General features: G+C 42.4%; 2 protein-coding genes across 2 annotated transcripts; both read right to left on the bottom strand.

The window, feature by feature from the left end:
- Positions 1-910: 910 nt before the first annotated feature.
- On the bottom strand, positions 911-9,589 carry LOC115776777 (syntaxin-3). Its single transcript, XM_075074357.1, is given in 11 exon segments — positions 911-2,676; positions 3,526-3,636; positions 5,603-5,737; positions 6,426-6,499; positions 7,125-7,233; positions 7,721-7,791; positions 8,256-8,330; positions 8,450-8,549; positions 8,710-8,754; positions 8,756-8,785; positions 9,260-9,589. Coding segments are annotated over 11 exon segments (858 nt in total). The 5' UTR covers positions 9,290-9,589; the 3' UTR covers positions 911-2,598.
- A 3,025-nt stretch (positions 9,590-12,614) lies between these two features.
- tmem109 (transmembrane protein 109) lies at positions 12,615-16,248 on the bottom strand. The gene is made up of 3 exons (XM_030724567.1): positions 15,956-16,248; positions 15,481-15,583; positions 12,615-14,267 (listed from the first exon to the last, which is right to left on the bottom strand). Exons 1-3 carry the CDS (start codon positions 16,229-16,231, stop codon positions 13,891-13,893), a joined length of 756 nt encoding a protein of 251 aa, XP_030580427.1. The 5' UTR covers positions 16,232-16,248; the 3' UTR covers positions 12,615-13,890.
- Between the last annotated feature and the right edge of the window lie 308 nt (positions 16,249-16,556).

Raw genomic sequence — 16,556 nt, 5'->3', positions numbered from 1 at the left:
CGCTCAATATAACTAGTCATTACTTTTAAATAACACAATTACATAAAAAATAATAGTTTTACAATCCTTACCCCCATCGCAGCAGAGATCCGTCCACTTACGAACACCTGCCGTAATCCGAGTCGCGTAACGCCCTCCGCAGCCCGGTCTGTTCTTCCAGAGGCTCGCAGCGGAGGGACACGTTTTGTAGCCTTCACCCCAACGAGGAAGTGCCCGCAGGCCCATAAATGGAAGTGCGCTTTGAACAGGCCACTGCTGATTGGCTGGAAAATGTTGCGTAGCAGTTGTGATTGGTGGCAGAGACCTGTCTTTCAAACTCGTCCCGCTTGAATACGGCGAGCGAGAGGACGACGTCGGCAAACAGTGAAATAACATGGCAGTAACCACTGATGAAGAACATATTCATCTTATTTTTCAGCACGTAAACAAAACTACGGCCTACTCTCACAAATAATTTCACGCGCTCAGTTCTACAACGCGTCACAGCCACAGCCACAGGCCTTAAAGGAGGGCCCCCCTCCCCCCAGAGTGGCACACAGGCTAATGATGCAGGGCTGAAGGCCGGCTGCGGACACACACCTCCGCCCCACCCAGAGCCTGCCTGTGAGCGCACACTGCTCAGCCTGGAAGCTCATGTTTCACTCCTGCAGGATCAAACTCCTAATAAAAGCCTTGATCGTCCAGAGTTTAGTCTGGAGCCCGGGTCCTGCCATTCAACTCACACAACACATTTAAGGGTGAAACAACAACTGGCGTGTAGACATCTTTGCTGGTTGGGATATATGATATTCCTTATCGGTTATTTCACTAAACAGTGCACAACACGAAGAGTCTGGTACCTGTCCGGATGCCAGAGAAAGCTTCCAAGGTGAATTTTATTGGAGCAAAAATAAATTAAAGCAAACTTTTGTTGTGATAATTTAGGTACAAGTTTTAATTCGAGGAAGCAAAATTTTCTAAAGATAAAATGTGAATGTGAGCTGCAATGCATCCAACAGCAGAAGTGGAGCTGCTGCATCAGTGGATCTCACTGCAAACCCCACAGACTAACAAGAGTGAAAACACAGCATGAAACAAGAAAACAATGACCTCTGGAAAAACAGCGGTAGTCCTATATTAATGGATGGAAGCACATCATACACAAACAAATGAACTCAATCTTTGTGATAAACACAAACAGTGAAGATCTAAAACAGTAGCATACCCTGAAGGCAGTATCAGAATAATCACATAATGCTGGGCTGTGTTTATTTCTAATCTAACACATTCATCATTAACTTCAATCCTTGGACCACACAGCGTCTAAGCTCAGTCATTTTAATCACAGCAATGTTAAAACCTCAGTATGTGAATTTTTATGTGAATTCCTAAAGGCCTTCCCTAAAGGCTGCTATGGACAGAACAGGTGCATAACCACAAGAAGACACGAACTGCATGATTTGATGCAGTCAGCATAAGTATTGGCACAGCAGTTTGTTTCCACAGTATAACACTTTTATGCATTCGCTGACGAATGCATAAAAGAAAATTAGCAACTGTCTCAATACTTACGCTCCTGAGTTGGTACTGTATATGTGCAGTGCTGTAGTTTGTCTGAGACTCAGATATTAACGCCGTACAGTAACAAAACACCTCAGGTCCTTCTCTTCCTGTTCAAAAGCTGTTTGAAAGTCTGATCCATGGAGTTCAGAGGTACAGAGGATCTACCAAGGAGAAGATCCACTTTTCTAAATATGAGTAAGTGGACAAAACAGGCAATGAAAGCCAATTAAACAGGCCCGAGAAAATTCATGGAAAGATTTTGATGAGCTTTCATCAACAGTTGCATTTTTTAGTTTTCAAAAATGCACACACACACACACACACACACACACACACACACACACACACACACACACACACACACACACACACACACACACACACACACACACACACACACACACACTCCAGCATTAACAGACACATTCTGCACATGATACCAAAAACTTCATTCAAGTACTGCAGCAGTAAATCCAGTGAAGTCAGAGTGAAAGATGAGAGACATATTTACCCAAATCATCCTAAGAGTTTGATACACAGATGTTCTCTTCTCTGGACACAGCTATGCAATGATGAGCTAATGTAATCCACTAATGTTCCTACAACACAACACACAATGCAACACTCAGCAAACATCTACATAGCCTTAGAACGTCTACATTTTTGAACATGGTGGTTCAGTGATGCTCGGGCCGACCCACTGTGACGAAAGGTCTCCAGTATTTCAATTCTGTTTTGTCCACAGAGTCATATTAAATTTCTTATTACATATATAAGGAATGCAGGACAGATATTCTGGATATGCCTGTGATGGGCCACAGACTGCAATGAAACTGAAAAGTAAATGGTAAATTAAGAAGTGTGGAGAAGGCTAAGAAAGCTGCTGTAATTCACTGTGATTTAACTGATAGTGAGTGAAATGAATGTGCAGCCTTTATTCCTGTTATTTGACATGGTAGTAAACTGAGCTCAGGACCAGATGAAAGCAGCCGTGCCCTGCACCCCTCTGTGTGGACTCAGATGGTACTGTAGGCTGACTTGCTTCATTCAGGGTTTCTACTTGATGAAGCTGTAGACAAAGGAGCCGAGGACGATGGCCAAAATCACACAGCAACAGAAGATCATCATTTGTTTCTGGAGAGACAAATTGGGGGAGGGAGGAGGGATCAGAGACAGAAACAGAGCTGGTGTTAAACGAGCCTACTTACCCCAACAACAGTTACAGATGTTTGCTTCAGACAGTCTTTAAGTCACTGGAGCATGCAAAGTAATTAAGGTTTAACTTGTTTGCCAAAATCAACAGTTTGGTTCATTAAAAAAAAAAAAAAAATTGCACAGGAATATCTGAAAACGGCAAATAGGCCGGCTGATTGAGAGTCCTTTGGATGAGCATCAAAGGACCTGTACGATGGTGTAAAACCCATTTATGACCCATGAGCCAAAGCCAGCTGCTGATTTGGTAAACATGGTGCTTCTGGAGTGGCCGAGGCATAAATCTGACTGCCTGCGGAAATGGAACGCGAGCATTTATTGACAGTTTGGAGTTCAGAGACACACCGGAGCAGAATGAGCTAAAGATGTGAAAAATCATTATTGCAGCACAAAGATCCCAAACATACACACAAAGAGGATTTCAGGGTGAAAATGCGGAATACCCCCAACCAGCCGAATACTTCAGTGATGTCAGTCTAAGTGATCTGCGGTGCGCTCGCTGAAGCGCAGGCCTGCTACAACCTCTTTCTTAGTCAGCAAAATCATTTGATAGAAATACAAATCATCAGATGCCAGACTCTTAATTTCACAAGGGCTGAAACAATGAACAGTTTCTATGTAGTTTCAGCATAAGTCCCTCATAAGTGTATGTAATTAGTGGCTCGAGCACAGGCTTGTGTCATCATTGTGTTTGGCTGACTGAAAAACTAACCTCAGAGCACAGAACCCAGCAAAAGGCTGTTCTCTGCTGTTCAGTCAGTCTGCACTCACCCTGCGTGCCTCCTGCTGGAATTTGGCAGCCTTCTTGGTGTCGGCCACCGCTCTCTCCACAAACCCCACTGACTGGTCCATGTTGCTCTCAATTCTGTCAATCATTCCACCCTAGCAGGGGACACAAGTCATACCATGAGAGAAGCAAACATGGTGCTGATCTGCTGTTTTGTCCTTAGCCTACTGTCTTGATGCTCAGTCGTAAGGAAATCCCAGAGAGTTGATTCTGTTCATCTGGACGCAGCATTTTCAGCGGGAGAAACAGTTCGTCCCTCATTCAAGTGACTTCTTCAGCTTCAGCAGGTTTCCATCCTTATAAACAGTATATTGCATTATGACAGAAACGCTGCATCCAGATGAACAGAATCAACTCTCTGGGATCCCTAACCTACTATTACACAGGAAGTGGGAATGTGCCATGCTGCATAGATTGTGTAGAGAACATAGACACATTATGACCACCTGCCTAATATTGTGTTGGTCCCCCTTTGCTGATAAAACAGCCCTGACCCGTCGAAACACGGACTCCATTAGAGCCCTGAAGGTGTGGTATCTGCACCAAGATGTTAGCAACAGATCCTTTAAGTCCTGTACGCTGTGATGTGGGGCCTCCAAGGCTCTGACGTCTTTGTCCAGCACATCCCACAGATGCTCGATTGGATTGAGATCCGGGGAATTTGGAGGCCAAGTCTCCCCCAAACTCATTGTTATGCCTCTTAAACCATTCCTGAACCATTTTTGCGTTGGGGCAGGGCGCATTATCCTGCTGAACGGCCATTAGGGAATATCGTTTCCATGAAAAGGTGTACATGTGGTTACCTACATAAGCATTGTTGCATGGTCTGCAACAATGCTTATGTAGGTGGTACGTGTCAAAGTAACATCTGCACGGATGGCAGGATCCAAGATTTCCCAGCACAACACTGCCCAAAGCATCACACTGCCTCCACTGGCTTGCCTTCTTCCCATATAGTGCATCCTGGTGCCAGGTAATCCCCAGGTAAGCGATGCACATGCACCCTGCCATCCACATGATGTCAAAGAAAAACGTAATTCATCAGACCAGGCCACCTTCCTCCACTGTTGCCCAAAGTTGGTGCTTTCAGTGGTGGACAGGGGTCACCATGGGCACCCTGACTGGTCTGCAGCTATGCAGCTCCAAACACAACAAACTGATGCCCTGTGTGTTCTGACACCTTTCAGTCAGAACCAGCATGAACTTTTTCAGCAGTTTGAGCTACAGTAGCTCATCTGCTGGATCGGCCCACAAGGGAAGGACTTCGCTCCCCACGTGCATCAATAAGCCGTGGCCCCCCATGACAGTGGCTCATTCACCACTGTTCTATTCTCGGACCTCTTTTGATGGATACTGACCACAGCAGACCAGGAACGCCCCACAAGAGTTTTGGAGATGCTCTGATCCAGTCATCTAGCCATCACAGTTTGGCTCTCATCAAACTCGCTCAAATCCTTATGTTGCCCATGTTTTCTGCTTCTAACACACCAGCTTTGAGGACAAAATGTTGTCTTACTCCCTGATATATCCCACCTACTAACAGGAGCCATGATGAAGAGATAATCAGTGTTATTCACTCCACCTGTCAGTGGTCATAATGTTAAGTTTGATCTGTTTATGTGATCATTTTTCTGATCGACTGTACAGAGTAGCCCAGCTTAAAGCTTAAGTTAAGTTGTTTAAACTTCAGATATCAACAACAGCATGACATCATTTATGGGAAAACAGGTGAAGATTTTTTTCTAAAACATTAATACAATAGTGTGCTGCATGACTGTATGTAGAATAAAATAGCCTCTAACAGGCCAAAAACAGAGAACAACCTGCATCTTCCTAAATTTAGGAGTCCCTCCTGATTCCAGTTTAAAATGCTCAGAACGCGGCTGAGATGGATGTTGCTGAAGTGTAGCTCAAAATTTGAAAATTTCTGTATCACAAAAAAATTAAATAGAAGTTTGAAAAAGATCTGTGGTCAATATTAAAGCAGACTTTGGGGGTTTTCACAGTTGTTGGCACTAATCTGACACCTGCTGCTAATTTTTAAATCTTGACCTTACAAACCTGGTTCTCAACCAGCATGGCGATATCAACAAACATGTCGTGGAGTTCTTTAATGCTACTTTCCAGCCTCATGATGTCTTTATGACGAGCCTCAATCTCATTCAGGGCCTGCTGATTGATCTTAGAGTCCATGATCTGTGGAGGGAGGGGGCATGTGGTGAGAAGGACAATAAGAGAATGCATGTCATAAAAGGAATACACTACAAGTAAGTGTAAGTTCATAAGCACATGGTCTGAAACCTCCCAGTTTGGTCTAATTACCCCAAAGAAATGTCACAACATAACAAAGACATTCACCATTTTATTATGGAAGCAGGAAATCACCGCATTTGAAAAGCTGAGAATTTGATGGAGACGTTTGGTTTAAAAATGATTTCATTGGCTGTCAGAACAGATGTTTGTTTCCTGTTAGCTGGCTAATTATCTCAGCTTTGGTTCTCCTTATAGTTAAAAAATCATTTTGAAATGAAAGTTCTGCCTTGACGTCCCTCATGAACGAGGTGCAGCCTATTTACCTGACACACAGACACCATTATAATGTATACGGACATATAAATAAACAACATATTTTTAATAATGAAAAAGGCATCCAGCAATGGAATATGTGCAGTGGAGATCACAGTGTGCCTGTCATCAAATATAACCAATGAGACAATGATAATATGTTCCCAGTTTGTAAGAGAGTTTCTGAATTGTTGGGTTTGGAAAGAGCATCAACATCTGGCAGTCTCCCTGTAACCCATTAAGAGTCCTTGCTGTCTGACCACAACCATCGCCCTTTGTGCATGCGTCTATGACCACATCCATGCACTGACAGTCTTACCCCTGCAGAGAAGACAGCAGAGTTCCCTCCCTCCAGCATCTCTTCTAGTTCCTCATCAGTTGTTGTTTTTCCAGCTGATAGAAACAGAGGACAGTTATGACCTGTTAACAGCTCACAGGAAGCAGAAAGAATACAAGAAAGGCAATGACTTATCAATGCCATACATCAGCCCCACAATTTATTTAAAGTTTGAATTTGGGTTCTTGATTGTGTTCTCTGACAGTCACTTTGAACATAAGTGCAAGATCATAGCTGCTGTTATTACACATGTGCCTCTTTGGAGTCTGTCAGTGATTTATCACAAAGGTTTATTACTTAGAACTCATAAACTCATAAAAGGTCAGAAATTATGTTCTTATCTCTGACAACTGTACTCAGTGACAAGAGTCAATCTATGAGCTCAGGAGCTGTAATTCTCTCACGTGTGACAACAACAGGCAACAACGGCGATAACAATAAGCATAATAGGAGATAACAAGATGTGATGACAAAGAGGGAAAACACAGTGTTAGGACAGTAACCACCATGTAATATTTAAAGGAGAAGAAAGACCATTTTTGGGCACTGTATGACTCAGTTCACATGATGTAAAAATTGAGTAAACAAAGATGAAGTGGATCCTGAGGCTGCGCCTCTAAAGGGTCTCCACATCAAAGTTTGATGTAATCATATTCCTTTTGTCTGACTGCTGTAACTCACTGATCTCCAGCTGTCGGGCGATTCGTCCCTTGCTCTTGTCTCTGAAGTCCATCTGAGCCTCGTTGTATTTTGTCATCACTTCTACAAACTTCTTGGCCAGGATTGCGTGCTGAGGGAAATTTCAACGCGTTAAGAAGACAAACGAGAACGTGAACTTTAAAAATTGTGTGTCCATCTTTATATTTCAGTGTGATGGCAGATGATTATATCGTGCACTGAAATTTTAGCTTTTTTAGTTTGCGTGTTTTATACACATGTAAGCAGGATGTAAAACAAGTGCTCAGTTACAGCAGCAGTAAAACTATTACGGCTGGTGGCCCTGATAACCTGCTGGAGCTTCCAGTTCAGTACATGCAACCTGCATGAGGTAAGTGCTGTTCCTGTGTGTTCCTGTGTGTTACTGCTACAGAACATGACAGGCAGAGGCTGTTAGTAGACTAGTAATCAGTAAATCAGCGGCTGTCTCCACTTTAGCTTTCCTGTGGTTATTGTAAAGATGGTTTAGAATGTTTTAGGCATCAAAAAAGAAACAAAAAGCACGAGAAACTGTAACCTCTGCGTAGGTTGTGTCCAATAAAACAAATAGTGTGTCTGACCTGTGACTTGCGTATCCTGAGGTCAGCTGAGGCCCTCTCGTCTGTGTTTGACTCCAGCTGGCGCTCAATACCTGATGCACACACAGGAAAAGGCCTTCCTTACATATTGTGTTATCACTGTGAAAGATTCTGGCCTCTGCTGCTTTTCCTGAAATATGCAAAACTGTGTAAATGTAAACACAACATTAGGTGTACTGTAAATATGACATTTCAAGAAACAACATTATGATCATCTTTTCTTGGCTAATTATATTTGCAAAAACAATGCGGTGGAAATGTTCTAATGTGTTAACCATAGAGAGTCAAAACTGAGACTTTTAAGAACTGGGTGTCAACATGTGAGTGCAGCACTCGTCCTCACTGCAGTTTCATCAGATCACAGACCAACACAACAGCCCAGTGGACCTGAGTGACAGCATCCACTCTCAGACACCACTACACCATTTACACCCGCTTTATTCTTCTTCATTTTTATGTCATATGTAGAAAAAGATCATCAGAACTTCAGAATCATTTCAAAAGAACAAATACTGACTCTTAAGTTTGTTTCTTGCATTGTTGGCCGACTTTTTAATCTCATTAGTGACAGCCTCAACATCGTCCTGTGTTTCTGAAAGAAAAGTGGAGAAGTGGAGCATTACTAACAGCGAACAGTGACAAACAGTAAGAAGCAGCTTATTTGCACAATGTGAATATGAATGTTTATTCATGTATGTCTGAGGCGCTTACTCTGGTCAGATGTTGGGGCTGACAAGATGGTGGAGTAGAGTTTTTTGATTTCTGTAACACTCTCATCAATCTTATCAATACTAATACGAATATCTTCAGTCTGAAAGACACACACACACACACACACACACACACACACACACACACACACACACACACACACACACACACACACACACACACACACACAAACACACAGATCAGAAAGTAAAAAAAAGTGCATTTTCTTCAGGTGTGTGGAACAGACACAAACAGAATACCTGCGCAAAGAAATCATCCATGAAAGCTTCGTTCTCCACAGGAACCCTCGAAATCATCGCCGCCTGCATCACTCGTCTGTTAAACACACACACACACGAGTGCGCTCAGTCCCACTACCCCACAAATCCACACACAGACCACAAAGCACAGGACATTTGCCATACAGTGTATATATATATATATATATATATATATATATATATATATATATATATATATATATATATATATATATATATATATATATATATATATATATATATAGAGGATACCTTCTTTTTAAAAAAAATACAAAAGAATTGGAAAATTTCCTTGAACGATCCAGTTTCCATATCATCATATCTGAAATATGTTGTTTGTTTGGCATAAATGCAGGACAACATGTTTGTTATCGTAAACATTCAAGCACACACAGTGCATGCAGTATGTAGGCTGCTACTGTTCCATTCATATTAGAGACTCGTTAGGGCCTGTGATAGCAACACATGCTCCACACAGCAGGCGACATATGACACAATAAAACCTTTAAACCATCACAGTTCTGCTTACCTCCTTCAGCTGTGCTAGCCGGTCTTTCATTTTGAGAAGTCTTAGTTAAATTAAAAAAAATGTAAATAAACAAAAGTCTGACAGATCTCTGTAAAGAGTGCTTTCTTAAAGCCTACAAGACTCTAAATCTGCCCAGGGGCATGTGGAGCTCCTTCAATGGATCCTGTAGAGCTGACCAGAAAACAGATGATAGAGCCAGAGAAAAGAGGGCGAGGTGACTTCATAGAAGAAAAAGTAACGTATCTGAGCACACGAATGAAATGCTTTGGTTGTTTGGATGATTGTGTCTCAGACAAGTTGTGATCAACCTAACCTGAGGTCCCACTAAGCCTCTATCCTCTAAGAGCGGATTAGGACAACTGTGTTCACGACGATAAACCTCTCCCTTGTCCCTCCTCCCACACCCACCATAAAACACTATAGCCTGTGGATTGAGAATCCACAAAGTGGCAGTTGTCTTACAATTTATTATTACTGTGTCTTATTATTTGGATTACATAAGCATATCTGGAAGTAAGTGGGATGAACACCATAGAGGTATAACAATACACACATCAACAGTTTCTTCTGAAACTTTGAAAAAAAAAGAACCTATATTATACAATAGATATATATATATATAACATATATATATATATATATATATATTATATAGTATATATATAATATAGATTATATATATATAATATCTTATATCTATCTCATATCTCTACTATCTATATCTATCTCTCTATGTTTATCTATATCTCTATATATGCTCTATATCTATATATATCTACTATCTCTATGTCTATATATCTCTATTCTCTATACTCTGTTCTCTCTCTCTCTCTGTTCTCTATCTCTCTGTTCTCTCTCTCTCTGTCTCTCTCTCTCTCTCTCCTCTCTCTCTGTTTCTCTCCTCTCTCTCTCTCTACCCTCTCTCTCCTCTCTGTTCTCTCTCTCTCTCTTCTCTCTCTCTCTCCCCTCCCTCTCTCTCTCCTCTCTCTCTCTCTCTGTTTTCTCTTCTCTCTCTATCTCTCTCTCTCCCTCTCTATTCTCTAGGCCTCTCCCTCTCTGTGTGGCGTTTGCCTGTTCTCCCGTGCTTGGCCGTGGGTTCACTCCCCCGGGTCCTCCGGTTTCCTCCCACATTCCAAAGACATGCCACTTACTGGGGTTAGGTTAATTGGCTAATCTAAATTGCCCATAGGTGTAATGAGCGCGGTGAATGTGAGTGTGAAAGGTTGTCTGTCACTCTGTGTTGGCCCTGCACAGGCTGGCGACCTGTTCAGGGTGTACCCCTGCCTCTCGCCCTGTGACAGCTGGGATAGGCTCCAGCCCCCCCGCGACCCTTAACAGGATGTGCGGAAGCGAATGGATGGATGGATATATATATAACATATATATATATATATATATATACATATATATATATATATAACATATATATATATATATATATATATAACATATATATTATAGATATATATATAACATATATATCTATCTATATATATATCTATCTATATATATATATACTATATATATATATATATCTATACTATATACCCTATCTCTACTATCTCTATATCTATCTCCTGTATGTATAACGTATGTATGTATGTATAACGTATGTACGTACGTATGTATGTATGTGAATATGGAAGAAATCTGCTCTCTTTCTAGTCCCTGTCAGTATTCTCACTACAGCATTTTGGATCAGCTGAAGGCTTTTCATGGAGCTTTTAGAACAGCGGATAATAAGGACTGATGTTAATAGTCATGTCTCAAAGTAACAAATTAATTAACTAGTTTATCAGCATCACTCTGAGACAGGATGTTTCTAATTATAGCAGTATTGACTAGATGAAAGAAGTGGTCCTTCATATTTGTTTAATATGTACAATGAAGGACATATCCTGGTCAAAAATGACTCCAAGATTTCTCACAGTGTTACTGGAGGCCAAAGTAATGCCATCCAGAGTAAATATCTGGTTATGTGTAGGGTGGCTGTAGCTCAGGAGGTAGAGCAGGTCATCCATTAATCAGAAGGTTGGTGGTTTGATTCCTGACTGCACCAGTCAGCATGCTCTCTGACGCAACCATCAGAGTATGAATGTGTGAAAGAAAGTACTTTGAAATAGAAAACAGTGCTTATATGAATGTGTGACTGGGTAAATCAAACATGTTGTATAAGCTCTTTGAGTGTTCAGCTAGAGTAGAAAAGCACTATATTAGAACTAGTCCATTTATCATGTGTTACTACGAGGTCTTTAAGATAAGGTGGGGCATACTGTGTCCTATGCAATGTCCTTTTGATGCATTAAGGGAGGCTTGATTGGATCTGGTATGTAGGCTGAACATAAAGCACCTGCATCATTTCGACCTCTGCACCGGTGGAGTCAGGGGGACTTGTGTAGCCATGAGGTATTTGAGGATGCCATGCCTCCTGGCTGTTGGATTTCTAGCATTGCTGACCTGCTCCTCATCACCACCCGGCACTCCAATCTCGTCACTGTCGAGCTGCACGCCGGAGGTCACACCGCCCAATGTCCCAGCCTGCTCCACCAGGTCTACACCAGCTTCTGCACCTCCACCTACCTCAGAGGAATTCTAGAGCCAAAGAGTCAGCATGGAGCCAAAAACATATTTACAGCTTTCATTTCTTTCTTAAAGCAGGTAAAAATTTATTTCCCAACTTTGGGAGAAATAAAGTATATATTATCTTATCTAATGAACTCAGCCTATAAACACTAATGGGTGCAGTTAGAATCTTTTACCATGTGACTATTCTGCAGTAAGCTATTTATGATTATTTATTACTTTGGATTTTGATTACAAGATTTGTGGAGGAAAAATATGTTTATGCTGACTCTGAAAGAGTCAGAGCGCTGCAGCTCACTGTGCAGGTCCTGCTGTTTTGGTGCAAATTCATCAAAGCAGCCTGCAAAAAAATAATAAAAACAGCCTAATGGTTTTAAATATGATAAAATTAAACAGAATAAAGGGAATATAACATTTTATTGTGACTAAAGTCAAACAAACCAGTAAGAAAATGAAAGCAAATGTGTCCATGCACACTTTTCCCTCCACAGCTTAGTTTTTGGATTTGAAATCAGTTTATATCAATGCTAGCCACTGCTATTAAGGTTCTACAACATTTTTCATATTCATCTGCTTCTCTGTTAAAGGCACAGGAGCCCTGAAAACTGTGGCTCACAGGCCGCAGGTTTGAGACCCCCGGTTTAGTCTGTTTTAAGTACAGTGAAAGAACAGGCAGAACTAAAGCTGCACCCATCCAACAACTGATCCCAGGCCAGTGTTAAATTCATAAGCTACATTCCTCACAATGAAGGAGAGACTTTGTGGAAGGCAAGTAATAAAAACATCCAAGAAATCACATTTTCTGAATTATTTATTAGTGAAATAAATGAAAACAGGCCCAAGATGAATACAATTAAAAATGGAGAAAATGTATTTACATTATTGGCCTGATTTATTTGGACTGGTCTCATTTCAGCTCTAAGACTCATTACAGTCACGCTGGTTCCTCCTCCTGCACCTCCTCATGTGTTGCCTGTGGAGCTGACAGGAGACGTGAAATAATATTCACTGAGATGACAACACAAGTGTGATGAAAGCTTCCCAGCAAGTGCTGCAGCCTTTGCCACCTCACAGAGAGAAGCCAAAGCATCGTCTCATCTGAGCTCACGACTGCAGTTTGAAGTAAAAACTTTGTGCAGCGACACAAAGAAAAGCTGTGAAGTACCTCGAAGCTGCCCCGCTGTGCTCTGAGCTTCCTGTGACTCTTCCACTAGCTGCTGCACTCACGAGGCAAAACACAGAACTGAACTGACATGATCGGCAGTTTCTCAGTCAAGTGTGTGTTTCTTAATTGTTACATGTGGCTGGTTACTGTTTAGGGTATGTAGAGTACGATTTGAGCAAACCACACCTGAACAGGTGAAGCGAGTCCACGTCGCCATGCATGAGCAGCTCATGCATGGCTACATACAGGCAAGTGTGACATGGTGCAAACATTTACACAGTGGCCCTTTTAGCTTCTTCTGTTGTGTATGATTCAGCCAGCAACTGATTTCATAATTTTGCGACATGTAGAGTCAACAGTGGCAAATGATGGCTGCTCTTTATTCTGCCCAACTCTGTGGACAATCATTGTTGAAGATCACGTGTGGGACAGCAGCACGCTGCTGGACATCTTGCTGGAAGTCCAAGCAGTCAGCAGCGAGCCCCACCCAGCTTGTTTTTTCTCCTACAGACATGTCTCACTAAAAGGCTGCTCTCAAACACACAAACAAACAAAATAATAATACAAAGGAGCCGTATTTCATTAAACTACATCCTGTCCAAGCCTCATCTGAGATCCAACTGGATGCCTGAAAGAAACTGGGAGAAGAGCTGCATCCAGTCAGTTCATTTCTGAGCTCTAGTCAGCCACAGGAAGGTGCTCCTCCCTCTGAGCCAAATGGCCTATTAGCAACCTGTTTGCACTGTACTGTACTTACTGAAGGAAAATTAAAAATAACTGAACTGTTTTTCTTTGACTTCTATAACTGAGGTCCAGGATTTTTAATAGCTTTGTTGTTATAGATTTAAGGCATAACAACGATTTCTCCGATCCCCTCCTCTGTTCACTTCTCTTCTGTCCTTGTCCACTTCTCCATATCCTTCAGCCGTCTCTCCAGGATCTTCACCTGCTCCTCTAGGTGAGCGGTTTTCTCAGCCCCGCTAGAACCACGCCAAGTCCCGACGCCCAGCATGGCACAGACACACAACAGGACAGCCAGTCGGATAGCCATCATCTCTGTGCCCACATGGTGGTCGCTCAGGATTAATCCAAAACAGGTTAAAGCCACCCCGACTTTCAGCAACCATAGGGCACGCATCAGAGTGGAGGCAACCAATCGGAAGGCGAGAGAAATCAGCCAGTAGCAAATGAGAGCTATGAGAACCCACTGAGCAACAAAGAGCAGGCCGTCTGGGGTCACTTTGCTGATGGGGAGAGCAACTGTGGGAAGCAAGCACAAGCAATGATATTTCATTTAATACTGCAGTATCTGCATGTTTCCCTTCATCCCGAGGTTATTTGCAGTTTTACATTAAACACATTAAACTTTTGTTTGAATGAAATAAAGTCATTATTACTCTAAGCTACAAAGATATAAAGAGCTGGAGTACCAGAGGAAACCCACCCCAGGTACTCTGGAGTGGGCCAAACATGCAAATACAGAAAAGCCCAGCCAGGATTTAAACCAGGAATCTTGGTGCTATGAGGTGACAGTGACACCACTCCACCACTGTGCCACCCTATGTCTGTGCCAAGAAAGCCTCTGACCTTTGTATGACCTCTGTTCATCAAATTTCAGGCTAAAATAATGAGATTATGTTTTTTTTTTTGTTTTTTTTACTGCTGTCAAATGTAAAAAAGGGTAAAGCTTAAATGACAGTAACATATACACCAATCAGGCACCACATTATGACCACAGACTGGTGAAGTGGAAAACAATGATTATGGTAAATGGACTTGTTCTTATATAGTGCTTTTCTACTCTGAACCCTTTAGAAAACATGCCTCATTCAACACAGATTTAGGCATAATGGTCAAGTGGTCGTGGCTCAGGAGGTACAGCAGGTCACCTACTAACTGGAAGGTTGGTGGTTCGATCTCTGGCTGCTCCAGTCTGCATGCCAAAGTATCTTTGGGCAAGATACTGAACCCCAAGTTGCTCTCTGATGCAACCGTGGGAGCATGAATGTGTGTGAATGTTAGACAGAAAACACTTAGCTGTAGGAAAGATACTTGTATGAATGTGTGTGAAAGAGGCATGCTGTATAAAAGCGCTTTGACTGCTCAAAGTCAAGTAGAAAAGCGCTCTGTAAGAACCAGTCCATTTAACATTTTCATGCACAACAATCTGAATCTTCAATGCTTCACTTTGAAAAAAAGAACTGAACTATGACCAGTGTGCTGTTCTGGGTTCAGTGTAAATGTGCATTTTAGGCCATTTCAGAATTCCAGTGCAGAGGTGACTCTAGCACAGCTGGAAGCCAACAACAAAACAACAGAAATGTTATTGATACACCATATCAGACTGCTGCATCACTATCTCCAACATACAGTTTGTGTAGAGCATGACCCAGACAGGAAAAAAGGTTCATGTGTAGCTGGTTAGGTAATTAGAAACAAACAGCTGGGAAAAGTCAGGCCTATGCAGCCTTACCTTGAATTCCAGAGGCCTGCAGGAATTGTGTGATGTACTGTAGGAGCACATTTAGACCAGCAGCCACGCTGCCTGCAGCAACAGCCAGAACCTGAGAGAAAGCCTGGGGGGTGGAAAGGTTGGAGACACGGTTAGTTCCAGCCTGCACAAACAGACTGAAAAGTAACCAACCAGGAAGCTGCTCAGTTTCACTGTGTCTCACACAACATGGCACACACCAAAGGGCCATGTATGTGTGAGCATGTCAGGCACAGAACTTGCAAAGGAAATCCAACAATTACCCACGGTAGGGCGCATCCATAGTGACTACCTCTGTTTGTGCACATCACGCATTAACACACCGCGAAGTCAGACTCAGGAGCTCATTTCAAACACAGTTTCTAACAGTGAATGCAACAAAAACTGTGGTAATACAGTCCCTGATAATACACACATACATATGCAAATTTGCCTCCTTAGATAAGTCAAAACTCACCTTCTGCACCGACAGCAGCGTCTGCTCCCCGACCAGCCTGCCCAGGTAGGTCCTACCCTCCACGGCAAAGTCACACAGGGCTGTCCGGAGCTCCTGCATCGCCCCGGAGGGGCTCTCAAACGCTGTCTCCCCCACTACTGAAAGCACGAAGACACTAAAGAAACAAAGACCACTAAAAACTTTTCGTTTTGTGCGGGGCGTCATGGTGGCAGCGGCTTCTAAACGAAACTTAAAAATCAAGAGAAAAACGCCATCTATCTGCAGTTCAGCAGTCATATGAGGATACGCGGCAAAGTTTTTCCAACAGGATGTGGGAAACTTAGTTTGAATGAAAAGTGCTGTCTGCCCCCTGCTGGTCTGAGTGTGCAGCGCCGCGCTCTCCAGCTGTACGGAAACCGGACGTTCATGGACCCGCGGCTGCATGGACATACAAACTTTCCTTTTTGATCAAGCTTGTAGTGAGGGCTGAATCAGGTGACCCTGGGGAGTGTTTCTTTTTCATTCACCTCTTTTCACTCTATGTGTTTATACATCACTCTTTTAAAAATATGGTGTCTATACGGCTGCACATGCTGCTACAACATCTGTACAGATTATATCA

The sequence above is a fragment of the Archocentrus centrarchus genome, unplaced genomic scaffold (genome assembly GCF_007364275.1).
Source record: "Archocentrus centrarchus isolate MPI-CPG fArcCen1 unplaced genomic scaffold, fArcCen1 scaffold_37_ctg1, whole genome shotgun sequence".
In the NCBI taxonomy this organism is placed as follows: domain Eukaryota; kingdom Metazoa; phylum Chordata; class Actinopteri; order Cichliformes; family Cichlidae; genus Archocentrus; species Archocentrus centrarchus.
The sequence above is the reverse complement of the archived record's forward strand: the minus strand, read 5'-3'. Positions and strand labels throughout refer to the sequence as shown.